General features: G+C 44.0%; 1 protein-coding gene across 3 annotated transcripts in view; it reads left to right on the plus strand.

Annotated features, from left to right (window-relative positions):
- Positions 1-755: 755 nt before the first annotated feature.
- The window catches only part of PKM (pyruvate kinase M1/2), a 30,162-nt gene continuing 6,518 nt past the window's right edge, over positions 756-24,399 (plus strand). For 2 of the 3 annotated variants that reach the window (XM_006277097.4, XM_006277096.4), the window contains exons 1-8: positions 756-862; positions 9,477-9,646; positions 10,538-10,629; positions 14,319-14,450; positions 14,909-15,095; positions 17,103-17,373; positions 17,770-17,920; positions 19,627-19,779. In XM_006277097.4, the coding sequence (XP_006277159.1) occupies positions 9,496-9,646; positions 10,538-10,629; positions 14,319-14,450; positions 14,909-15,095; positions 17,103-17,373; positions 17,770-17,920; positions 19,627-19,779 (1,137 nt within the window). In that variant the 5' untranslated portion in view covers positions 756-862; positions 9,477-9,495. The remainder of the gene's footprint in view (positions 863-9,476; positions 9,647-10,537; positions 10,630-14,318; positions 14,451-14,908; positions 15,096-17,102; positions 17,374-17,769; positions 17,921-19,626; positions 19,780-24,399) is intronic. The other variant, XM_019499364.2, reaches the window with a different exon arrangement.

The following is a 24,399-nucleotide window of genomic DNA, read 5'->3' on the forward strand; positions in this document are numbered from 1 at the left end:
GGCCAACACGGCTACGACCTGTAGTCCTGAGCCAGGTCTCTCTTCCCTTCGTCACTTGACCTGCTGGGATCTCTGTGGCACTTTGCTCCCTGGACGCATCAATCTCCCCAGCAGCTCCCTGGGAGCCCTGCTGCAAAAGGCGGGAGGCAAAGAAGGACCCAAATGGGAGAAAAGGAACAATGGGAAACAGAAGACCCTTTGTCCCAGGGTTTCAGGGCCCTGAAAGGCAGGGGGAGGAGGTATTCAGCAAAGGTCCCCTGTTGGGCAGCCTGACCTCTGTGCACATGGGGGAGGGGAAAGGGGCAGCAATCGGGTCCTGTCCCTTTAAGAGGCACTGAAGCACGCAGCCTTGAAAAGGATGCGGTTCCCAAGGAGGCTGCCGGGTGATACGTGCTGTGAGGGGGAGAGCCCGGCCCTACGGGTGTGGGGCCCTGGACGGAGCGCTCCCTGAAAACCCTTGGTGCGGGGATAGAGAAAGGGGGTGGGGAACGCGGCCCCTTTAAGAAGCTGCTGCTCCTTTAAGACCCGGCGCTGTGGCTGCGACTCCGACCGCCGCGAGCTATAACGGGCGCGGCCCCTTTAATTGCCCCTGTCACTCCCCGCCCGCGTGCCCGCCGCCTCCCTATTGGCCGCCTGCCCGCTCGCGTGGAGACGCATCACTTCCTCGCAACTCCGCATCTTGTGCTTCCGCTGAGGGGAGAGAAAAGAAGTGCGGCGCGGCGCTGTCCCCCGAGCGGCGGAGGGATCCGCGGGGCGGTGCGGCGGCCGCGGGGCCGACATCACCTTGAGGCGGGCGCGGGGAGGGACCGGGCGCAGAGAAGCGGCGACGCTCGGAGGGGACAGACGCGGGTGAGAGCTGCAGGTAACTCCCCCCCCCCCCCCCCTCCGCGCCGCGTCGCCGGCAGCAGCAACAGCTCCCACTGTCTGAGCCGGGCCGGGCCGCAGGGTGCCCCGCTTCCCTGGGCAGGCGGGCGGCCGGCGCACGTGGGAGCCGCGGGTGCGTTGTTGGCGGAGCGGAGCGGAGCGGGCCGGGCCGGGGCCACCGCAGCTTTCTTCAGAAAAGAAAAATGCTAATTTTCGCCGCCGCAGATGCGGGGGGATGCGGGAAATAGTTTGTTCCCCCGTGGGGGGGGGGGCTGGGCTCGGCTCCGTTGCAACATCTTGTTTCGGTTTAGTTTCCCCTGCGGTGACTAAGCGCGGGTCGGGCCCCGCTGGGCCGGGTCGGAAACGGCATCAGACCGCCTCCCCCCCCCCCCCCCCCCCCCCCCCCCCCCCCGCGATGCTGCTGGGCTGGGACCGTGCAGGGGCGCCCCTCTGCCGCCCCCGGCCTGTCCTTGCAGACACGCCGCGGCTCTCGCTTCTGCTTCACCAAGGGAAATGAAAACCATGCTTGATCCTCTGCTTTCGGAGTCGGATGTGCATGGATGGCGCTTTTGTTGCGATCCAGTGGAAGCTTCACTTCTGTCTCCTCAGATTAATACAAGTAGACTTGTTCCCCCCGCCTCTTCTGTTTTATTTATTTTAATGTGTTTGTCTTCAATAGCTGGATGCCTGGGGCATAAAGTAACAGAAATCGGGGCTGGGCTTTCAGATCTGTGTGCGAGTGTTAATCTCTGCATCATCCCTCAAAGGCTTCTCGTTGCCTTCTGAACTGGGCTCCTTTAAATAGCTGCTCCCTAGCCTTTATTTGTGCGACAGGGGCCTCGCAGGGTAATGTTACCTTTCATCCAGCTCGAAGGCCTCGTGGAAGAGGGCTGCCTCATTTCCTAGACCCAGACAAGGCAGCTATGTGGCCGTGCCCAGCCGTACCTTTCTAGTAGGTTGCTTGAGACTAGAATAGACGTGGTGGGACTTGATGCCCAATACAGGGATCCTGGTTTTCTCCAATTTTAAAAAATTCCCCAATTTCTGGTTTGTTTTTTTTAAAAAAAAAACAAAAAAAAAGTAACTCCAGGTCCACATTTTCCTGTGATTTAAAATGAAACATCACTATAGGTATATATCTATATACTTTTTAAATCATGGAAAAATGTGGATTTGGGGTTAGGGCATTTTTTAAACCAGATAAAACCAGGATCCCTGCATAGTGTACCATGATGATTTCTGTAGCTAGTTCTCAGTCCTGTACTCCCAGTGATGCCAGTTAATAGCAACAAATTCCTCTGCTCTCCCAGCAGAGGAGTAATTCTGCTATGACGCAATGCATACGTATTTGGGCCTGCGTGTTTTAAGATCTTTCTGGAAGTAGGATCTGCTAGAAATTCTGGCAAGTTGGCAATGACGGTGCAGGCTGTCTGTCACTGCAGTAAATGTAGGATTGGAGGGAGCTGCATCCCCTAATTTTGTTCCAATCCGTTGTCAGTTGAAAGGAAGAACATGGCATCTCAACTGCTAACGAATAACAAAACCTCAGTGAAATGAACACATTGCATTCTCATGCTTCTCATGTAAATCATCTAATTCAGACTCTGCTTCCAGCAGAGAGGGAGAGGGGCAGTTTTGACTTCATAAGGTCCAAAGAGGAATCCATTTAGGTGAAGCTGTAAGGAGGTAAGGTCAGGACAAGCCATGTGGCAGCTCTGTCTCTTTCCTGTCCTTTGGTTTTGGACAAACAATTTCTAGTCCTAGGGGAGATTGGGTAGCCCATCCCCTTCTTGAAAAGCATCTGAGTTTAGCTGCAGTGTGGTGTGATGAACAGCACGTAGGAGAAAAGAGAGCTGCAGTACCTACTGGCTGCCACCACTGAATTACTTGCGCAGGAAGGCTTTAGCCAAGAGGGCAGTGCAGTTGCAATAGCGCAGGGCTGTGACCCATCTCTAACCTCGGCTAGTTTTGAATCTTTTTCTCTGCAAATACACTTGTTTCTAGCCCCCTCTGGATGGTCACAAGCCTTGTTTACTGACAGCACGGGAGTGGGATCTTGAGATTTCCTGAAATAACTTTAGCTGCACATGCTATCAAAGCAGTACAGATAAGTGACTGACCCTTTGTTTGCACCAAAAATACTCCTCTTTTTCTGGATAGGTTATTGGCCCTCACCTGTGTTGATCTGATAAAGTTATCTCGCCTATAGAGAACTCAGTTTTAAGCTCATCCTAGGACTTGACCCTCTCTGGGAGGAGCAAGTTGAGCTGGGTCATATGTTGATCTGGCAGCTAATCCTTGCTCATCCAGGGAAAGTGCTGATGTCATGCAGTACAGCTGTTCCAACATGACCTTTTTCAATCCTGTTAACTTTTTCCTCTGAAAGTCAGAGGAACATTAGCATCACAAAGACAGGCAGCAAATGTATAATTGAAGAGAGAGAGTGCGTGTCTGCAATTGTCATTTGGGTCAGGTGCTTTAATACTTCAGCTGAAGTGACAGGTGGTGATTCCTGGAACATGCCCAATATCACAGAAAAGAAATTGCTTGGAAAATGGGAGCCATTTTGCCTAGTTACATAACAGTGCAGGGTATCGCATACAAAAACCATAGGGAAGCAGAAAATCCTGTTCTGCTTCCCAGAAAAGGAGTTGCTGAATCTTTCTACTTGAGGCATTGGTTCAGGGGACAAACAGCAAAATGTGAGTTGTAGTTAAAATAAGTCAACTTTTCCTTGGAACAGATGTAAAACTGACACAGTCCCTTAGATGTTAATCTAAACAGCTAGTTCTTGGCCTTATGTGCCTTGATATTAAACTTACCACAGATGAGAGACTGAGCTTCTCAAATGTAGAACAAGCTCCTCTCACTCTTGCCTTTTATTCCTTACATACCAGTTCTGAGCTGTGCAGGCTGTAAAAGAACAATTCAACATAACTGTTCCTGGCTTTGCAATATGACTAAATTTGTACTATGTATTAGAAGACCTGTAACTCACTTCATTTGTGGTACAAGCTTACTTGAATTCAAGTATTCAGAGGCATGACAACTAGAATGCAAATCTAGTGTCTAATCTAACTGTCCTTTACCTGCATGTAGTTGGTCTCCTGGCTCTTGCAGGTCTTAAAAACAGGGCCATCTCGCTCATATATTTAAAAAAAAAAAAAAAAAAAAAAAAAAAAAAAAAAAAAAAAAAAGGTGGTGCTGACTGCTGTGTAAGAACTGGAAGGATACTCATGTTTGTGGCCATGCTTTGGGACATTCCCTGTGAGCTTAACTGAGAAGACTAACAAAATGACTCTTTTTCTGTTTCCCCTGAGGGGACAGGGGAAATACCTGCTTATCTTTAGTTGAGACTTAACCAGTGAAATGTGTATGGGGGTGGAGGGTATGTAGAGGAGAGAATAAGTACTCTACCAACTGGTTTGGTTCAGCAATTCCTCTCTCCTCCAGCATGGCATAGTCTTGCTGGCAAACCACAGCACGAGTTGCCATGTGCTTGGACACCATCAGTAGTAAGAGTTACTTAGTCTCAGGGCCTTGCTGAGTTTTTACTTTGCTGGAAGCTGCATAGATGTCTGCTGCTCCTAGAACGTTGAAAAATGCAAAGATTCAAGTGCTAATTTTGTGTGATGCTCTTCTCATTTAGAATAACTAATTTGTTAACTTTTTTTCTTGAGTTGAGAATCTTCCTTAAGCCAGGCAGATGCTTAAGTGTTCCAAGTGCTGAAGTTTTTCAAGCCTATGAAAAGTACTTGCCCTTCTGATCAATGACATTGATCTGTGATCTTCCAGTAATAGTACAGTGGAGGGTTATTATCCCCTTCATACCCACTTAATAATTTTCATTTATTTTTGCAAAGGGAAGCAATAAATAGAATCTGCCCCCCTGTGCCCTCTCTGTTCTGTCAAGAACCATACAAGGATTAACTTCTCAACACTTTGTCCTTGCCAGGCATCACTAGTATTGGAGCATGCTAAATGAAAGCCTAAGATGGATCAGTTTCAAAGCCAGATGCATGATGAGGTTTGATTCCACACTAACCTGGGTTTTTATTGGTTGCACCTTTTGTTGTAAAACAGAATGGAAGAGAAATGTCAGGTTTAAGATGGCCAGTTCCATGAAGTATCTCTGCACCTCTGCCTTTCATAAATATTTAATGAAAGCATGGCCAACTTGTGGCACAGTTGCTACTGATATCATGGACTGTGGGGGGGGGGGTACTCAGTAGAAGTGAGGAGCCAGAAAGAGCAGCAAATTGGGCAGACAAAGGGGATAGGAGTGGCACTTGGAGAGAGGGTGGGTCTAACTTGTGGCACACCTGCCACAAAGCTGACCCTCACTAGTTTATTGTAGTAAAGATGTCAACCATACCATTTTAATTCCCCACCAGGTCAGGATTTGGAAATACCTTAAAGAAATATAGAGCACAAATAAAGCTGAACTAAGGACACATGTGAAAAAGCAGATTTTGTGTCTGTATTCTTACTGCTGCTTTTCTTTCCCTTTGTGCAAAAGCCACAAGGGTCTCAATACCTATGACCAGTTTCTGTGATCTATTTGTGAGCAGTCTTTTTCCAGTGCAACTCATAAGGGGGGTTCTGACTGCAAATGAAACTCTTCTTTAATTTCCCTTCTCCAGTAATTCTCACCACAGAATGTGTGAAATCTGAATTGGTGTCGTTTGTAAATGACTGGAGTTTTCCATGAACTGCTGGCTGCCGTTAAGGGGTGGTGGGGCAAAGAGTTTATTTGCTGTGGAAAAGCTTGTGACTTAGAACTGCCTGTTTTCTTCTCTAATGGTTCATCATAGCCTGTAGGTACGTGCTAGAGAGCTAGGTGATGTCTCCTGTGGCTGGTACTAGAAACATCTTGGACAGCACACAATGTCCATTAACATCAGTTGGCCAGTGGGGATGTGAAAACCTGTTGTTGCTAGAGTTCAGTCTCTGAATAGTGATTCTCAACCTTCTTAGACTCTAGGTGACCCTCAAAATGCTAACTCTTAGCTTTCAGTCTCTGATAATTACTATGATGATTATTTTGCTGTGGAAAAATAGAGCAATTCTGCTGTAGCAAAGAACTTGGACTGTAACAGGCCAGCTTTATTTTAACACTCCAGATTCTTATTTGAGATCTCTGGGCTTATCTTGTGAAGCACAGGTGAACACACTTAAGTGATAATTTTGAGAGGCAGCCCACAGTACCCTTTAAAGAGTTTGCAGCTCTCCAGAGTGCTGTTTCATGTTGGTTGAGAATTACTGTCCTTTGAGTGTTGTAATTATAATAGCCTCTTAGCATACAGCTAAACCACCAAATGGAAAATATTATCTAAATGCTTTAATAAGTGTCGGGTAACTGGAATCTAGAATAACGTGCATGGATGATACTTGCCAGTAAGCTAGTGTTAACCAGAATTTAAAACCAGTTTTGCTTTCTTAGGAGGATGTCAGAAATGTTTCCCCTGTAGAAATGACTTCAACACTAATTCCTGATGATTGACTTGGTGTTAATTTGGCTCGGATAAACCCATCAAAAGTCCAGGAGTGACCTTATAATAAAGTCTGAAGCATAATCTTTGTGCACAGGGTGGCTTGCTGGGAAGCTGACTTTAGGGAGATCCCTTTAGTTGAGCATATAAAGGGATCTCCCTAGCACACTTACACAAGTACTGTGAGTGAAGGAGCCCATCCCATGCCTCTAGCCCCCATAAGACAGTCTTAGGGAGGGAAGCAATGTTCATGCTTGTGTAATAATCTAACCATGTGGCTCCTGCTTTCTGCTTCATTGAGTCAGCAGCTTCCAGTAGGGCTGGAGAAGAGACTTGAGGTTTTCCTTGGTTTGAATTTCTGCATCATAATGAGGATGTACTGAGTCAAGTCATGCTATACAAGAGCCTGCACGCGAGACTCTGCACGTAGGTGCAGGGAGGCTGGAAGGCCTGATTGGCAGAAGTGGAGGAGGGAGGGAGGGGCTAAGCATAGTGAAGCCTCTGACGCAGCTGGTGCTCTCCTCTGGCATCAATGTCCAACACCTGGTTAGATGATCTTCCCTTGTTGGGGGGGCTGTTGTTAAGGCTTACCCTGGGTGTCTGGCTGAGCTTATTGATTTGTTAGCTGGGACTCTTTAGTATGACAACACTGAATGTGTAGCTGATGGTCAAACAAGAATGCTAGCTGTACTGCAGAGTACTGTGGCTTATTAGATTACAGGAAATGGTGCTATGTGTAGTTCATTTTCCTATTGTCTCTAGTTTTCCTTAGCACGACAAATGTAATGCTGCTGTTTCAGCCTCTTCCAACACAGCAATCTAGAGTGCATGAACTTCTAGTCTTGTTACAGAGGCAATGGCTGGGACTGAGTTAAGCACAAGATGAGTATGTATCCCCAGCCCAGCCCCTGGCTTTTTTACTTTTCATTCCATCCAGGAAGAGCACACACCAACTGCTGACCCTTCCTTAGCCTGACGAAGGGTTTTTGAACCTGAAAGCTTGCTTAATAACTATTCTCCAACTATTTGGGTTGGTCTAATAAAAGATATCAGATTCACCCAAGGAACTTTGTCTGCCTATATCCCATAAAGCAACTTTGTTTCTAGTTCTGTAGCTTTTTGTGCCTGCTACAGGCACTAATAAGCAAAATTCAGGTGCTAGCGCAGCCTTTCCTGGTCTTCTATGAATAGCTTAAACTGTTGGCCTACATTGAAAAAAGTCTCTCTAACTGGATGAAGGTGCTTGTACCTCTTGAGTAAGGTAATATCTAGATAATCCTCCTGCTGCTGTTGACAGACTGCAGGAGGGAAGAGAGCTGGAGGGAAGAGACAAAGATGGGAAATGGCGGTTTTGGCTGGAAAGGCCGTTTCGGATTCCAACAGAAAGGGTGGGTAAACAATCGGTGTCTGGGGTCCTAATTACTGGCTGCCTGCAGATGAGTGTCCTTCCTTTAAAAAACAAAGTGGAGCCACTTGGTTCAGTGCCTTGCGTTGGAACTAGAATTTTTCGTTCACCTCATTGTGCTGCTTGCTTGCTTGTATCCTTTAGGGATACATTTTGGCATAAGTGGGTATGTTGCTTTCTTGCAGAGGCTGGTGTGTGTTGGGTAGATGCACACCTTTGCCCCCCACCCCTTAAGCCAAGGAAGACTTTCTCTGGTTTCTCAGATTCTTTCTGATCAGGGCCCAGAGCAAAAATTCAGATGTCTTGGGTGTGTCTGGTGTTACAGAAAGGCTTAACTTTCCTGGGGTTATTTAATATCCTTGGATTGTTTGGGGTCAGTAATAAAGGGGCACAACTTTTCTCTAGGATTTAAAGGGTGGGTGGGAGTGAGGATTTTTTTGGCTTTAGAGGGTTGTCGGTCAGTTCCTTTTTCATGTTGTTCTGGTTTCCAAGCCCTCGGTGGAAGGTGACTTAAGGCACTAGGTTGTATGAGGCTGAAAACGTGTATAGATTCTTTGTCAAGGTGCGGTATTTAATAAAATGTAAGCCTATTATTTAGCTACCCAGACTTAAAAGGTTGGGTGTAAATTCCTGCAAGTTTAATCTGTATTTTTGGCAGCTAGATATAAAAGACTTCAACTTGGAAAAGGAAATCTGTGCTGCTCTTGGTAGACATGCACCTTGTCTGTAACTAAGACTCTTAAATATGTAACTAAAGATTAAACCACTCAGGTCTAACTTTTGGGTAACCTAATGGTAGTGGTGGGTGGGTGTATGCCTCTTCCATAGTCAAGTTGCCAGCTTGTGTTCCGTATCTTGGGAATTTTGAAGCAAACACCTATCAACAGCTAGCTATCAATATGTTCTGAGTTCTGGCAATCAGGATAGCAACTTTTTTTCCTAGGGCAGCATTAAGATAGCAAAGCTCTTAAATGGTTGTCTTGAGCTGGAGACTTCTGCCATGCTTTTCACTGGAGCTATTGCAACTTAAGCAGTACAAGTTCTTTTAACCATACAGTAATCATAAGAGGGGATAGTCTGAGAGAACCATTTGCTATGCTGTTTTTCTCTCCACATAAAGAATTTCTTTACCACCATCAGTCTCTTGTGCAATAAGCAAATATTAAGTCTAACCAGATCCTTTCAAACAAGCTGAACTCTGCTTCGTAGACAGCCAGGGCTATATACAAAGAAAATTTGTTTTTTTTCCCAAACAAGTTCTAAACAGTTTCTTTTGGAGCTTGTACTATATTTGCATGTCTAAGAATCCTGACAACTTCCATTAAATGCCCATTGAAATCGTTACAAAGGAACAGAATAAACTAGCTGTAGAGAACAGATTGGTATTTCAGTCTAGCATTTACTTCCATATAACTTGCCAGGCAGTTTTTCAGAACATCTTTGTCATGCTGTTGAATCAGAATGCTAGTCTAAAGAGTTAACATCATCACTATGTATACATAGCTTAAATAAAAAATATTGAACAGATTGCATGCATGATGCAACTTAAGTACAAAGAACTGATGGTGAAATGCACTAACGCCAAACAAAGTTACTTTGAGTTTTCTAGAAATCTCAGCTAACTCTATTAGAGTATATTTAGCTTCTGAGCCTAAAAAACAAGGTTACTTGTATTTACCTGCTAGCATAACTCTTCTCCCTTTTTTTTTTCCTAGGCAAAGAATTCCAGCAACTATGTCAAAACACCATGATGCAGGAACTGCTTTCATCCAGACCCAGCAGCTACACGCTGCCATGGCAGACACTTTCCTGGAACACATGTGTCGCCTGGACATTGATTCTGAGCCAACCACAGCACGAAACACTGGCATTATCTGCACCATTGGTAGGATTTTTTTTATTTTTATTTTTTTTTAAGTATTGGGTCTAGGGGGGAAGGAAGGAGGGTACAGCATGGCAAGAACACCAAAGACTTGTAGGATGAACCCTAGGAAGACTCGGATATTTACTTTGGGATCTTTGCAACATGATGGCCAAGGCTAAACTCGTGAACTTTCCAGCTACATTCTTTTCCCAGTCCTGGCTTTAGTAGTGGAAGCTGGTCCCAATAGCTGAACTCTAAATTGTCGCTACTGGCTAATCTTGCCTTCCTGCTTCAGATAGTGGCCCAAGGCACCAGTGTTTATTTTTTTTTGCTTTAGTCTCCCTATCTCCATCTGCACACTACACACAGGAGGGAAGACATTGCTGCAATCAGCTTGTCCCCAGTTCTCAGTATAGGCTGAAATACATCTTGTAGATGGTCTGCCTGACTTCACAGATAGGCAAGTCATTGTTGGAAATCTGAATTTGTTACTTTGAAATTCTCCATTAGGACCTTTTGGCTACTGCAGTTGTCTTTCTTTATATTATCACTTCCTTCCCATCAGATCTCAGCTGATGGACAAAAGTGTAGCACTAAGTCTAGTGCAATTCTCTGGTACTGCTTAGAGGAGCTACCTGGGTGTTATAAAAACTTCTTACTGAGCTCTTGGATCAGTTCAGTGTTTTGGAGCTTTGAGGACATGGAGCAAGTCAGTGTGTGCAGTTTCTGTAAGTCCAGCAAGGAGATATGCACTGTGTGTATTTATTATCTATGAATAAATGGATTGGTTTAGGAATAGAGGGGTTTGCTATGTGAAATAGCAGAACTAGGAACTATCTTGTCTTGTTACCTTTTTGTTTTTAGGTTTTACAGACTTAAAGCTTTCACCATCAACCTGTTTCCTTCTTTTAGGCCCAGCCTCCCGCTCGGTGGAAATGCTGCAAGAAATGATTAAATCTGGCATGAATGTTGCTCGCCTCAACTTCTCTCATGGAACTCATGAGGTAAGTGTCTGGGTTGTCAGAGTGCTGCCTAATGTTCTCAATACCAGATACTTAAGCTAAGATGAGGCCTGAAGAACAGTGTTAGCTTTTGGGAAGTGTATCTTCTTGTAACAAAGTACTTACTTTCAAAAGGCAGATCAAGTGTGTACCAGACTACATTTTCCTGATGGTTTAGCAAGGTGTGACTTAAGCATATGCATCAGTCTGCTCGAAGCAAAAGAAAAACTTAGTCGCTCCTGTCCAAGCACCACCAAAAAATCGTAGCTGGTTCTGTTTTCAAACTCTTGGAGAGCCTACAGTTCAGAATCCATTAACTGTCGCTTGTATCTTATGACAACTTGCTATACTTGAACAAATCTTTGGTTACAGGTTCTCAAGAGACTCTTCCCTTTTTGTGGTTTAGACTATCGCAGTATCTAGGAGCCTGTTCTTGTGCTTTGTGCAAAAAGATGAGGTTCCCTTCTCTGAACTTGCTCTCTAAAGAGAGACGCATCCTATTTCTGAGTGCTTTAATCTTTTAATGAAACTTGGTGGTTTACATCTAGCTTCTTAACAATGGCTTTGCCTTAGAAAAGTACAGTTTAGCATTCATGTAGAGTCTTCTGTTCAGTTGATCAGGATCTGAATTTCTCTATTTGGTTAAAATGAGCTGTGATGCTTGAGGCTGCTGGCCTACATTCCCCCTCAATGTCTTTTGAAATGGGCTGTGTTCTGTAGTTGCTGCTGCCCTTGAAAGAGCAGTCCTTAAAAGCAAGTAACTGTGTTGCAATGAATATTTAGTCCTTCCAGCTACTGAAAATGGGCATTATGCAAGTAGGTGATTAGAAGTTCTGATAAAACTGCTTTCTTCAGAATCTACAGGAGTGTTTTCTGGACTAAAATATCATACTACTTCTGCAACACAGCCCTGGGTTTTGGTGTTTAACATATGGAACACATGGTGAACATCACTTTGCTTATTTCTTTACTAATAAATTCCTAATTCAATGTATGCGTCCTATCCCTGGGGTCTGCAAGTAACTGTCTGATACTTTTCAGTCTTGGAAGCAAACTCATGGCTACTACAGAGAGGTTCTGGTGAACTAGCTGGCAGAGTTATGTTCCAACAGCTACAGAATAGCTGTCTGGCATTTAGGGGGAGGCTTGTGCAAGAAACAAGGTCACAAGAAATGCACACTATTTGTTGAGGCAGCCGAGCCCTCTTCTTGCTGATATAAATAGACTGGATTCCTCCCTGTGAGCTGAGAATTTGAAAGGGTCCCATTCCCTAATACGGATTCCCTGGAATGCTACCCGGGGCCTCTCTATTGGCTGTCCTTCAGCCTTCAAAATGTCAGGGACTCTGTGAAGACTAACAGCTGTAGGTGGCTTTAGTAGGACAGATAGTTAACTCCTCAAGCTGAGTAAGAACTTGGCTTCTTACCCCCACCCTTAATCTTTAACGGGCAAAGGGCACTAAACATATGCATGAGAGAAACCACAGTTGACCTTTTACTTGCGTCTTGTGCGGTAAATTGAATGTACAAGAACTCTCAACTGTTAGGGTTATGTCAGTGAATGGGTCAGAGCTCAGCAAATATTTGCTTATGTATATTACAAGTGCAACTTAAAATGGTCCTTAACAGCCTTTAACTGAAGGCGACCAGGGGTTCACTATTGGTCCTGCTATTAAGTGGATGAGGGCTTATGATCAGATGTGAAGCTACTCTGGTTAACTATACCTTGTACTAGCAGAAATGGGAAGTGGCATGTTCTCTAACTTCACTTCAGGGTACATGAAAGGGATGGGATACAGAAACTCTACTATTTCCCTCTAGAAATTCTGTTTTTTCTCCTTTTGGTTGCATAGGATAACGTGGCGGGATTCCCATGTTAGCTGTCATGTATGTTGCAAAGTTTCCCAGCACCTTGGCTGTCCCTGGCCACAATCAGTCACTTTATTCTTTCCTGCTCCAGCCCTTCAGGTGCATCTGGAACACTTCCACCTTGTGGGATGAAAAATCTCCACGAACATTTGCTAGTATTGCATATCTCAGTTCTTGTATCTTGATGGTATGTGCATGCACATGTGCTGGCATGGGAGGGAGCTTGACTCCAGTATTTACTTGTCTTGTACTTGGCTGGAAGCACTTCACACATAGCAAAGCTGTTCATTTCATTCTTTAATATGGTTTCCCAAAAATTATAATACTGAGGGGCATGTGTGTGGTGGTTTCTTGTGCTACTTTTCAGTGCATCTTCTGCAGACCTGCTGTAATGCACACTTCTGGATTCTTTCATCTGGCAGTCATAGTGGTGTAAGTTTTGCCTCAAAGTACCTCAAATCTGGAGGATGAAACCATCCTTCCAACTTGCCTTTCATTATTTTATGCACCTTTCTTTGTAACAGACAAGTTATCAAGTGTGTACAAATAGCTTAATTTGGACTAAGTGACAGCAAGCTCCTTTTTTAGGGGAGGGCAATATGAAACAAAGGTAGGTGGTGCCACATTAATTCTGCCTTGTGCTCTTGACGGTGAAACCAAATTGGTTTACCAATGCAACCAGATATGGGGCAACAAGGTGTATAGGTTGTAAGAACACTAATGGCCCCATCTTCTTGGTGTTAAATTTGGTTCCCAACCTTGCTGTGATCTTCAGTTTTTTGTTTTCAGCATTCTAGATTAAGCAGACAAACAAACAAAAAAAATAAACCCTGCTTTCTTCGGTCTACATTCAAATATTGGGCAAGGTACTTGTAGAACTTCAAATACTAGTGTTAAGACTTTCATGAGCTACCCAAAGTGGTAAAATGTGGAAAGATTTTGAACTCCTATGTATCAAACTTCTGTAAAGTACTAGTAACAAGCAAAAGCATTTGCAACCTAATAGAAGTGTATACTTTTATATGATGGGAAGTGGAATGGTGGGGGGAATGAGTAGTCTTACCTGGCTACATCTATCTAGCTTTGTTTCAATCGGTGTGTATTCATCTGAGAACCCTTTTAGCTCAAACTAGCCTTTTGCCAACAGCTGTCTGCTGAAGTTTATATAACCTTGGCTAGAGACAGTGCTCTTGGTGTCAGAGTAGCTGTTTGATCAAACTAAGCAAATGGTTCTTTCTATTGATCACCTATAGAAGTGAAAGTCGTTGGTGCTAGTGAGGCAACCCACCTGCACTAGAGCTGAAGCTCATCTTAGCAAAGTCTTCCTGTATGTATGAAGATGGAATGCATTATTCTAATCACGGAGGTGAAGAGCTTGGGATTTAAAAAAACAAAACCAGACTAACAAACTTGTTAGTCAAATAGGTGACACATTACTTGGAAAATAATTACCTTGCCTTTTTAGAAGGGGTATAGACCTGGAGATTATGGAAGGAACTTTTACCAGGAATTGGCTTCTTTGAAGCTGGCCACTACAGGATATTGTGTCTCTGTCTGACTGCTATACCCACTATACTAATGTGACTGAAGCAGTACAACTTGTTTTGACAGGATCTTGCATTCAGGTTACATAAGTGAGATCTTCATAGCTAAGCCTAAGTGAAAGCTTAGTTTACATTAAACTATACAAGAATGGAGTAGGTGATTGTCAGGGGCGGGAGAGGCACATGGCTTATACAGTTTTTGGGAAGACTTGTCTCCTTACTGCAAACAAGAAGTATTGAGTGGACAAGACTTCTAACAATTGTCTATGGCTCTTCCTAGTACCATGCAGGCACAATCAAGAACGTGCGTGAAGCCACAGAAAGCTTTGCTTCTGATCCCATCACCTACAGACCTGTGGCTGTTGCTCTTGACACCAAGGGACCTGAAATCCGAACTGGACTTATCAAGGGAGTAAGTGTGGTGTATGGTTTTTTGTTTTAATGCAGCCTAAGATTATATACATGATTAGTTTAAATAAAAAGTACCTTAAGGGAACTAGGTAACTTGCATGCTGTAATAGCAGCCTTCCTTCTGAGCCAACCAATCTCTTAGAAGGAAGAAGCTGTAACCTTTTGTGCGACTTCATCAATGCTTGCTATTCCCCTGACAGTGGATGAGTTAAATACCATACAGAATGGGGTACGACAGTGGGACACTTTGCAAGCAGGACAGTTTCCTGCCATCCAAACCTATTCTTTCCTGTCATTGTCTGTCTGCCCAGGATTTCTCTTGGCTTGTGTTGGGCAGACTAGATAGAGGTGTGGCTGCAGTATCTGCAGTACAAAGTTAAAGCCACTTCCGCAGTCCTGAGAGAGCATGTACATTGATACATGCCCTTGCATTATTAACCTTTCCCTTGTTGCCAACAGAGTGGTACAGCAGAGGTGGAGCTCAAAAAGGGTTCGACTCTTAAACTGACCCTGGACGATGCCTACATGGAGAAGTGTGATGAAAATGTATTGTGGGTGGACTACAAAAACATCATCAAGGTTGTGGATATTGGCAGCAAAATCTATGTAGACGATGGCCTCATTTCACTGCTGGCTAAGGAGAAAGGTGTGTAGCGATGAAAAGGTTCTAGTACAATGCAACTTTCCCCTGTGGGACTGCCCATCTGTGGTGGCATTTCCTTCTTAGTGACCTGACTCTTACCTTTTTAACTACTCTTACATGAAGCAGTTAGTCCTCAACCTCACAATGAAGTTAGTGTTCAGGCAGGTACTGCATTTGGGCAAAGATGGAGTCACTGAATGCATTGGTGAACATGGATTTCTCATTTTGGTAAATACAGTAAAACCTCCTCCTTATCAAGACCATCTCCTTTAATACCATTCTCTCAGTCAAATCTTACTCTTTTGTATTTATCATAAAACCTTACTTGTTGTTATGGGATAAAGCAGAAGCCAGGGATAAGCCATGCATTATTAGGTTGTCTTTACTGCATATTGATGGAAAGGCTGACTTCCCCTAATAGCCAAACATCACTTAGATAGTGGCTTATAGCACCAGAATACCTAATGTTGATGCATGGCACAAAGCTTGCTAACTTCTAGCAACACTGGCTTAGAGGAAAAATTAAAATCTTTTGGCACTGCATGCAGATGAGGTGCAAGGCTGGGGCCTGGTGTCACGTCACCCCCCCCCCCCCCCCCCCCAGCCCTGCACTCTGGGATCAGATGCCCAATCCAGTGTGCAGGGCTCGGGGCTCTGGATCTGGAAATTTGGTGACGGGGTAGAAGTGCCGTCTCTCTCATCACCAAATTACTGGACTCTTCAGGAGCTGCATAGATGAGATGACATAATGCTGTGGGCCTGATCTGGTATATGGGCCAGGGGTTGAGCACCCCTGCTCGAAGCTGTGTAGAAACCCAAGTAGGAACCCTTGTGAGGATATATGGGGCAGCTTAAAATATCTGCGCTCAAATTCAGAGAGGATTTGCTACTAAGCCTTCACTATAATGGTAAAAGTAGTGTAGCGAAGCTTGGCATAGCTGATCAGAACAATCTTGGGTTTTTATGCTGTTACCCATTACGCCAGTGACTTACACTAAACTGCTGTAGCAGGTGATTAAAACAGTACTTCTAGCAAATACAGGATCTCCACAGATCATATAATGCCTGCGCAATATAGGAATTATCATTAGATATATTAAGTGTATTCAAAGTCTCCTTCCCTTAAATCCAATAACTGTTCATGAAAAGGGCATTTATTTTAGATAAGCATCAGAAGCTGTGTCCATTGATCCCAATACAATGTTAGCACTATCTAGCAGTTACAATTACATGGTTTTGGAGCAGATGGTAACTTGTGGCTTGATGCAGAGCTAGCTTGAATGGTCAATAGTGGTTTAAATTGTAAAAATTTAGTTGGTACTTCATTAAGCTATTTTATACTGGTTTATTATTCCTATGCAATGGTTCTTAACCTCTTTAGGCTCAAAGCATCCCTTGGTAAATGTCAGTTCTTAGTCTTTTTTGGGTTTTTTTTTTTTCCCCAGAATCCATAAACAATAAAGCAGTTCTTCTGTTGGAAAGAACTTGGGCCATAATAGGTCAGAAGGTTCCTAACCTTAAAGTTTCCTGGCTGGAATCTCTGGGCTTTTCCTAACTCTCATTAACGCTCTGTCAGATGCACAAACGTGACTAACTGTAGCGCCTTTCGAAAGGATCTCAAAGCATTTAAGGGTGCTATAGCACCCTGGTTGGAAATCACTGTCTGGAGTATCTTATTTCATAGCTGTGTCAGAACTGCCACGCCTCTTAAGGTGAACTGTATTTGAGAGTGTTGGGAGACTGGTAATGGCATGTCTAGAAGCCACTAACTTGAATGGGATCAGAATATGGCTTCACAAATGAAATGCATTGTGTAGATGCTGTCTTCCTTTTTCAGGCTTGAGGGAGAGATGATTTCAGTTGGTTCATAAATCTTGCTCCTGGTTAGTAAGTGGCAAACTAAGACACAATGCATGCATGAATTCCTACTTGCCTTGAATGATGCAACATGACTGTGTACTGTGAAGGCAGATCATTTTCCAACTTTGTTGTACAACCTGTCCAATTCAGGCTCGGACCATATTATCTGTGAAATTGAGAATGGTGGGATTCTTGGCAGCAAAAAAGGTGTGAACCTGCCTGGAGCTGCAGTGGACCTTCCTGCGGTCTCTGCAAAAGACATTCAGGACCTGAAGTTTGGCGTGGAGCAGAATGTGGACATGGTGTTTGCTTCCTTCATCCGCAAAGCTGCTGATGTCCATGCTGTCAGGGAAGTGCTAGGAGAAAAGGGGAAGAACATCAAGATCATCAGCAAGATTGAGAACCACGAGGGTGTACGCAGGTAAGCACTCACAAGCGTGGCTTGTATGAGGTTCAGGGAAGGATTCCTTCCTGATGGTGGGAGAATGGGAGGCAAAGGGTGAAGTCCATACTTAAGTCTGTGGGACTGCAGGCTCTTCTCTAGTCCCTGTCCCGTTTGTCAGCAAAAACTTACTGCCATTACTTGCCAAGTGACTGGAAAAGTCCTAACAGTTAGAAAATAGTCCTATCTCTAGTTATCAGATTACAACAGTCATCTGTGTCCTTCTGCTTTAAAAGTACTCTGATATTACAATAGGTATCGCAGGATAGAGAAATATTTTGGGTTGTGGAAATGTACTTGCATATTTACTACTCACATAATGATATCAAGGTGGGGTTGGAGGATACCTGTGTGTAACTCTTTTTTGCCTGTTAGGTTTGATGAAATCATGGAAGCCAGTGATGGCATCATGGTGGCCCGTGGTGACTTGGGTATTGAGATCCCTGCTGAAAAAGTCTTCCTTGCCCAAAAGATGATGATTGGACGATGCAACAGGGCTGGTAAACCCATCATCTGTGCCACTCAGGTACTTTAGTTACCAATAGCTTTTCTTGTGGTTTTTTTTTTTTTTTTTTTTTCTACCACAGATCTTGCACGAAGAGTACTCGGTCCTAAGTATGTCCATTACCCACTGGCTTCAGAGGGAGTATATAAGGGAGTGTTTCCAAGTCCTGTTTGTTGGAGCATGAAACATTTAAAGCAAAACTACAACGTCTGGACAGCTTTTCTATTCACAAAGTGTACAGATTCTGTGTTACTATATTAGTCAGTAGGCACCCTTGTTGTTGTCTCTTCAACCAGGAGATGTAACCTTACAAATATTCTCCTCGGCTAGGCCTGTTATGTAGATTCCAACCTGCAACAGGCTTATACAGGGCCTGTAAACTTGTCATGGAAATCTGCCTTGGAGGATCAGCTTCCTAATGCATCTGCAGCCCATGCTGGAATGCTATAGTACCCAGTCTGCCTGTCTGGTAGTGTCCTTTCAATATCCCCACTAATGATATCTGGCTCCAGATGTTGGTCTCTTGTTAATACCATGTGCCTCTAACTGACAATTTTTGCTCCTCTCCTCACAAGCCAGTGTTAAGTAGCAAATATGGACAGTTTTGAGCAGTGGGGGAAACTGGTAGGGCTGTGCAAAATTTTGATGGCAGTTTCATTGCAAAACTGTTTTGAGCTTGAAACCACAAGCACCCAGAGGCCCCAATCGCTGCTGCCAGAGCCGGTGAGTGCAGGGCTTTTAAAGCTCCACACTCACCAGCTGCGGAGCATACAGATGACAGCATGCTGCTGTTGCTGCCTGGGACCAGCACCTGAGTCTGCCTAGCACAGCCTGCACCGAGTGTTGGGAAGAACGCAGTGCTGACACTGGCCCCAGCTGACAGTGGCAGCCTGCTGACATCCTGCATGCAGATCCAGGGGCCCGTGCCCCCTGGGAGGGCTGTAAAGCTGTGCCAGACTTTTCCTGGGGGGTGAGCAAGCCCCCAGATCTGCATGTGGGATTACAGCAGGCTGCCGCTGCCAGCAAGTTATGAGTTTTGCTTTGTGAAACCACCTCAAAGGAAAGCACCCTAAGTAGTTGGTAATTCTTAGTTAACAGATTCAGAACTCAAGATAGCCTACTTCTTTTTTTTCCTATCCTCTAGTGCAGTTGCTTTGTATAGAGCAGGCACATCTTTGAATTCAAAGTGGCTTGCCAGTAAGCTATGTTCTCTGTGCCTTAGGCTAATTTAGTAGCTTTTTCCTGGTGTGTTATGGTACTAGTTAGATCTTACTTCTGTAAGAGCGATATTTGTATAGAGAAAACTATGAGCTATAGACCAGATGCCAGACAAGATCAGTTATTGGCTTGGATCTGTTTCTAATGTAATACATTGGTTGTGCCTCCTTGTGTGTGTAATACAAAAACTCAAAAGTACCAATACTGATCTTTGCTTCTTTCTTATGAAAGAGGACTAGGTTGTGCTTGGTGTTACGCAGACAGCAGGGAGTTTCTGTGCCAGGAGTATAAAAGGTGGTCTCGGCACACCAGTCATCATTTGTCAACTCTTAATTGGCAAGACAGCAGCATGTTTGTAGTATCCTGACTTCTAAATTTTGAACTGACTTAATGATCTTACCATGCCCTCCTCAAAAATGGTTTTAAACTATTCAGCTGCTTATATAAGTGTGCTAGAGAAGCAGTTCTCTTCTGGAGCATGATGTTAATTTTTTACTCTTCCTTTCCAGATGTTGGAAAGCATGATTAAGAAACCTCGCCCAACCCGTGCCGAGGGCAGTGATGTAGCTAATGCAGTCTTGGATGGAGCTGACTGCATTATGCTATCTGGAGAGACAGCCAAAGGAGACTACCCTCTTGAGGCTGTCCGCATGCAACATGCTGTGAGTGGTGCCTCTGCTTTTTTTTAAGGGTAGCATTCCATAGCCCAAAATAGGGATTTGCCAAATCGGGTGGGGTGTCATCTGCCATGGATATCTGGCTTTCATATGCCTTCAGAGCTTGGTGACAACACCCAACAGCTTGTTCTTGCTCTCACCATAGCTCTCTTTTTGGGGGGGGGGTGCCAACTTGCCCTTCCTTCATCCCTTATTTGCCATGTGTCAGCATAATTTTGAGGAGCCTGCTATACTGTGATCATGCACAGATTGGTACAGTATTGCTTTACTGGCACAAGATGCATTGTGCTAGACAGGCAAACTGCCCTCTGTCGTGTGCTGTATTATCTAAAGGCAGAGCCAAGAACTGAAATGCAGTGGTGGGAAATATCCAAATAAGATTCCTTTGCAGTCCAATCCTAATTCCTGTTTATACCAGAGTTAAGCTTTCTTAACTTTTACCTTGGTATGAATTCCCTTGAATCCACCATTCCAAGCTCAATATATGAAGCCTTCTAAACGGGGCAGCTGCTACGGAAATCACTTGGTTGAGCTGTGTTCAATAGATTGAAACACAATTTTAATGACTTTGAGTGTGGTGGGGGAGGGGGGTGGCTAAATGACTTGCTCAATCCTGTTGCATTTGACAGCTGTGCCTTTTGATGGGGATGTTTTTTTTGCATGATTACTGACAGGACTCATTTGTTTTTTACATGTTTAAAGTGCCAGAAACTTCTCTGCTCTGCTTGGAGTTCACCCAACTCATTTTTCCCCCCCTTCATTAATTTAAGTCTGATGCCAAGTGTCTAGAAGTACTGATGCTCCCCAGTTAACTGCTGTGAATTACAGCACTGATAATGCACACTAGTTTGTCAGTTGCAGTTCAGGTTATATAGATTAATAAATATAGCTCTTGTGTGTGCACTTATAGTGCATTCTGTAAGTATTAACTTCCTTCTCTCCTTCTTACTTGTACCTGATCTCTGTGATTGGTGCTTTGTTGTACACTGGGGGAAGGCAGTGAAATTGGACTGGTGTTGGGCAATGACTTGAAAGCATGTGACTGCTCTGTACTGCAAACTGTTCACTAACTGCTTGTCTAAAAATTTTTCTTCCCTTGGCAATCTTGAGGATTGACCCTGATACCAATATCTGGAAACTTGCAGCAGCAGTCTACAGTTCTAGAACTGCAAACTTATCAACCTTGGCAACAAGAGGTCTGGCCACCAGAAAACAATCGCAACCTATTTGTCCCTTTTTAACGTGGATATGAATTTTTCCTGTAAGTGAATGAACAAAGCCAGCAGACTTTTCAGAAGACCCTTTTTGCTTTCTCTTGAACAGTATATACCTTTTGAGACCAGTTACCTTGAGTTCCTGTAATTGCTTATTGGATCTGTTTGGTTCATGTTAGGCTCTTGGTGACTGGCTTAGTTCTGATATAAGTTTCCTTAATGACAAAACATGGTGAACTCATGCCTCAAAGCATGTGGGGCATAAGGAGAAGACTTGCTAGGGAATATTGCTGTGAAATTAAAACTAAAGCTGCTGTAAAAACAAGAACAAGATGTTTTTACTGGCGGTAGAATTGCAGCTCTGTGCTCTCTCTCTGTCTTGGGAAGTGCAAACAGTAGCCAGTAAGTGCCATAAAGGGACAGTGAAAACTTGCCTGCCAGAGGCCTTGCTAAATCCTCCGACTAAAGCTGGAACCCTTCAAACACCTTTCTCCTGCAGGCTTTTAGAGGTCAGGTCTGCCTAATAGAAAGGCCTTAGGCTATGCAGTGTTTTATATGATGGAGCTGAGAAGTCTGTCCACCTTTTTACAATAAGCCACAGGGCACCTTCCAAACAGCCACGTAACACTGGTTACTTGACTAGTACATACAGTTCTAAATGTCAGTGACAGCTGCTACATTAGATGGTGGCTATGGCTTTAACTAGGTCCACTGAGTAGTGACTACCACCAGGGCTCATTCTTGGTCGCAAAGCTAAAAAAGCAGTGAGGAAATAAAACTCTGCCAATCCTGCTGAGCTTGTGACTGGCGCTGAGAAAAAACAAGTCCTGTTTACAGGCTCCACTCTGGCATGCTCTGCCTGGCTCATTGGGTTGCTGACCATGCACCCCAGCACTGCTCTTTGACTTTTAAGGGTCATGTACCCCTCCGAGCTGTCTGTACTGCTTAGTTGTCTAGCTTGGGCGTGTACCAAGTTGGAATGAGTAGGACTTGGTTACCCTGTTGGGACCCTTCATGAACACCACCTTCCCTGTACCATACCCAGGTATCTGGGTGGTTTTGGACCTTGTATGTACTTGTGTACAGTAACTTCACAAGAATCTGGACATGGGAGCAGAGGGCTGTCAGTTATATTTGGATGGTCTCTTCAAGTGCCTACAGTTTAATCCTTTATACACCTGACACATCCCCCTGAACTGATGGCCTTGGTACAATGCTGTGGTCTCCATTTGGTAACAGCCTTCTATCCAGAAGAAATGTGCTGAACTTAACTCCTCCTTCCAGTAATACTAGTGCCCTTGCAAGGCAAGTGAGGCTTTTGAATGGAGAGTTCAGTAACAAGTTTCCAGATGTTGGGCAGGATATCTCCTTGGAAAGAAGAATTCCTGCAACCTCAGTGGTCAATTGTTCTTGATTTGACCAGGCCGGCTAACCTGATCAATGGAAAAGCAAAGGATTTTTAACCACTGCTCCTGCCCAGTTGTCCAACAAGCTTATTTCCTTCCTTCCTTCCTCACCTGCACTCAACCAAGGAAATTTCCATACTTTCCTACAAACTTACGGAAGCTTGTCTATGCCCAGTAGGCAAAAACAGCTATGAGATCAGTTTTGAAGAATTGCCATAGACTTTGTCTAGGGGGAATAAGTATGGCTGATCCAGGGTGGGGAGAACAAAAGAAACTTTTGGGTTACTTCTAAATGACAGCTCCCAGCAGGGAGCCATTTGATAGATCGAAGCTTATACTACATGTTTCCCAAAGCTGCCTGTCCTTGAATCGAGAATTGAAAATGTACCACGAGGCTCCTAGCTTACATGTTTGGAGTGTGTGCTCTCTGAGGTGGACACGTTGTTGTGTTAAATCTTTATCCTCCTCTCTCTATCTAACAATAAGTTCTAAGACTTGCTGTATTAAAAACTTGCAGCTACTGTGCCAGTCTCATTGCATTGCAATGCAATCTAGGTGTATCTGAACTCAAAATACTACTCGGGATCTTGTGGTTGAAGACCAGGTCAAGGAGCGGGGATTTCTGCCTTCTATTCCTGTTTTTTTTTTTCCACATGCATCCTGTGACACTTGGACAAGCCACTTAATATTTATGGCTTACACATCTCCTCCATAAAGAGCTTGGCATTCCTATAACGCATAAATGTAGAATTAATTAATTCATGTTCAAAGTGCTGTGCCCTCATTTGGATGGTGCCTTAGAAATGAAATCTGAATCGGACTAAATAATTCCTAAAACCTCAATATCTTTTTCCATGCCATAATTTATCCCATTCGCTTCCCTGAGTAGCTAACTGAGATCTGTCTTGAAAAGATGATCAACATTTTCTCTGCATGCTTTTCTGGTAAGCTCTGCAAGCCTTCTTTTTATATGGCTGTCGAGGACTGGTATAGCTTACAAAGACCTCAGTTCTTATCTTCAAAAATACTTGGTCCTGTATATGCTTTGTATACAGGTTTCCTAGACTGACTTTGGAAATGCTGACAAATGGCTTTTTAAAACTTGATTAAAAGGCTGCTGCTCAGTCTGCTTCCATCTTTGGGAACAGCAATCGAAAGCTTGCCTGTAGCTGTGTACCTGTACTGCAGCAAGTACCAACTCGTGTGATGTGAGGTACAGGAACCTTCCATGCTAGATAGACAGCCATATACGAAGACTTGATTCTATACTGTTAACCATAATTACAAAAGGGTAAGGTGGTGCAATGCTGAAGATGACTTCTTGGCTCTTTATGATTAGCTTAGCTGTATTTAAATAAAATGGAGACCCTCTTGCCAACCAGAGGTCACATGGAAAGTGGCATTGCTCTCCACTAAGACTGCTTTAAGGAGCGCAGTCCTAACTGCTCTGGGGCACTAAAGTGGTGGAGGTCACATACTACTTTAGTCTATTCTGGCATAGCTAAAAGTTGTGCCTTTGGGGAGTGGAGAGAGCCTGCTACAGGTCTGGTTTAACACTTGGCATGTGTTCATGTGATCCTGTAAGGCTGAAGAGAATTGCTTCCATAAAAGAGCAGAAAAGCTTAAATTCTTCTTAGTTTTGCTAAAGGCTACACTCTGGACTTTTTATTTTGAAGCCATCTGATTTTAAACAAAAAACAGTGCCTCGGAAACAGTTCCTTTGTGAAAATAACTGATCTAATGGGCAGAAGATGCCATCTGTAAAACATGGCACAATAGCCACTGCAAGCATTGGCACTGCTACCAAGACGCTCTTAATTCTAGCTTCAGAGCCAAAGTTTCACAACCCTACCTTTTTAATCTCTTGCATGACTTTTTGACAATTAAGCAAATTAACTCAGTGTCACATTACTCTGGTGTATCTCTTTCCTTCTTTCTATGTTGCTCCTGTCTTCTCCCTCCTTCCCTCCCTCTTACTCTGGCCT

Source organism: Alligator mississippiensis, chromosome 11 (assembly GCF_030867095.1).
Source record: "Alligator mississippiensis isolate rAllMis1 chromosome 11, rAllMis1, whole genome shotgun sequence".
In the NCBI taxonomy this organism is placed as follows: Eukaryota; Metazoa; Chordata; order Crocodylia; family Alligatoridae; genus Alligator; species Alligator mississippiensis.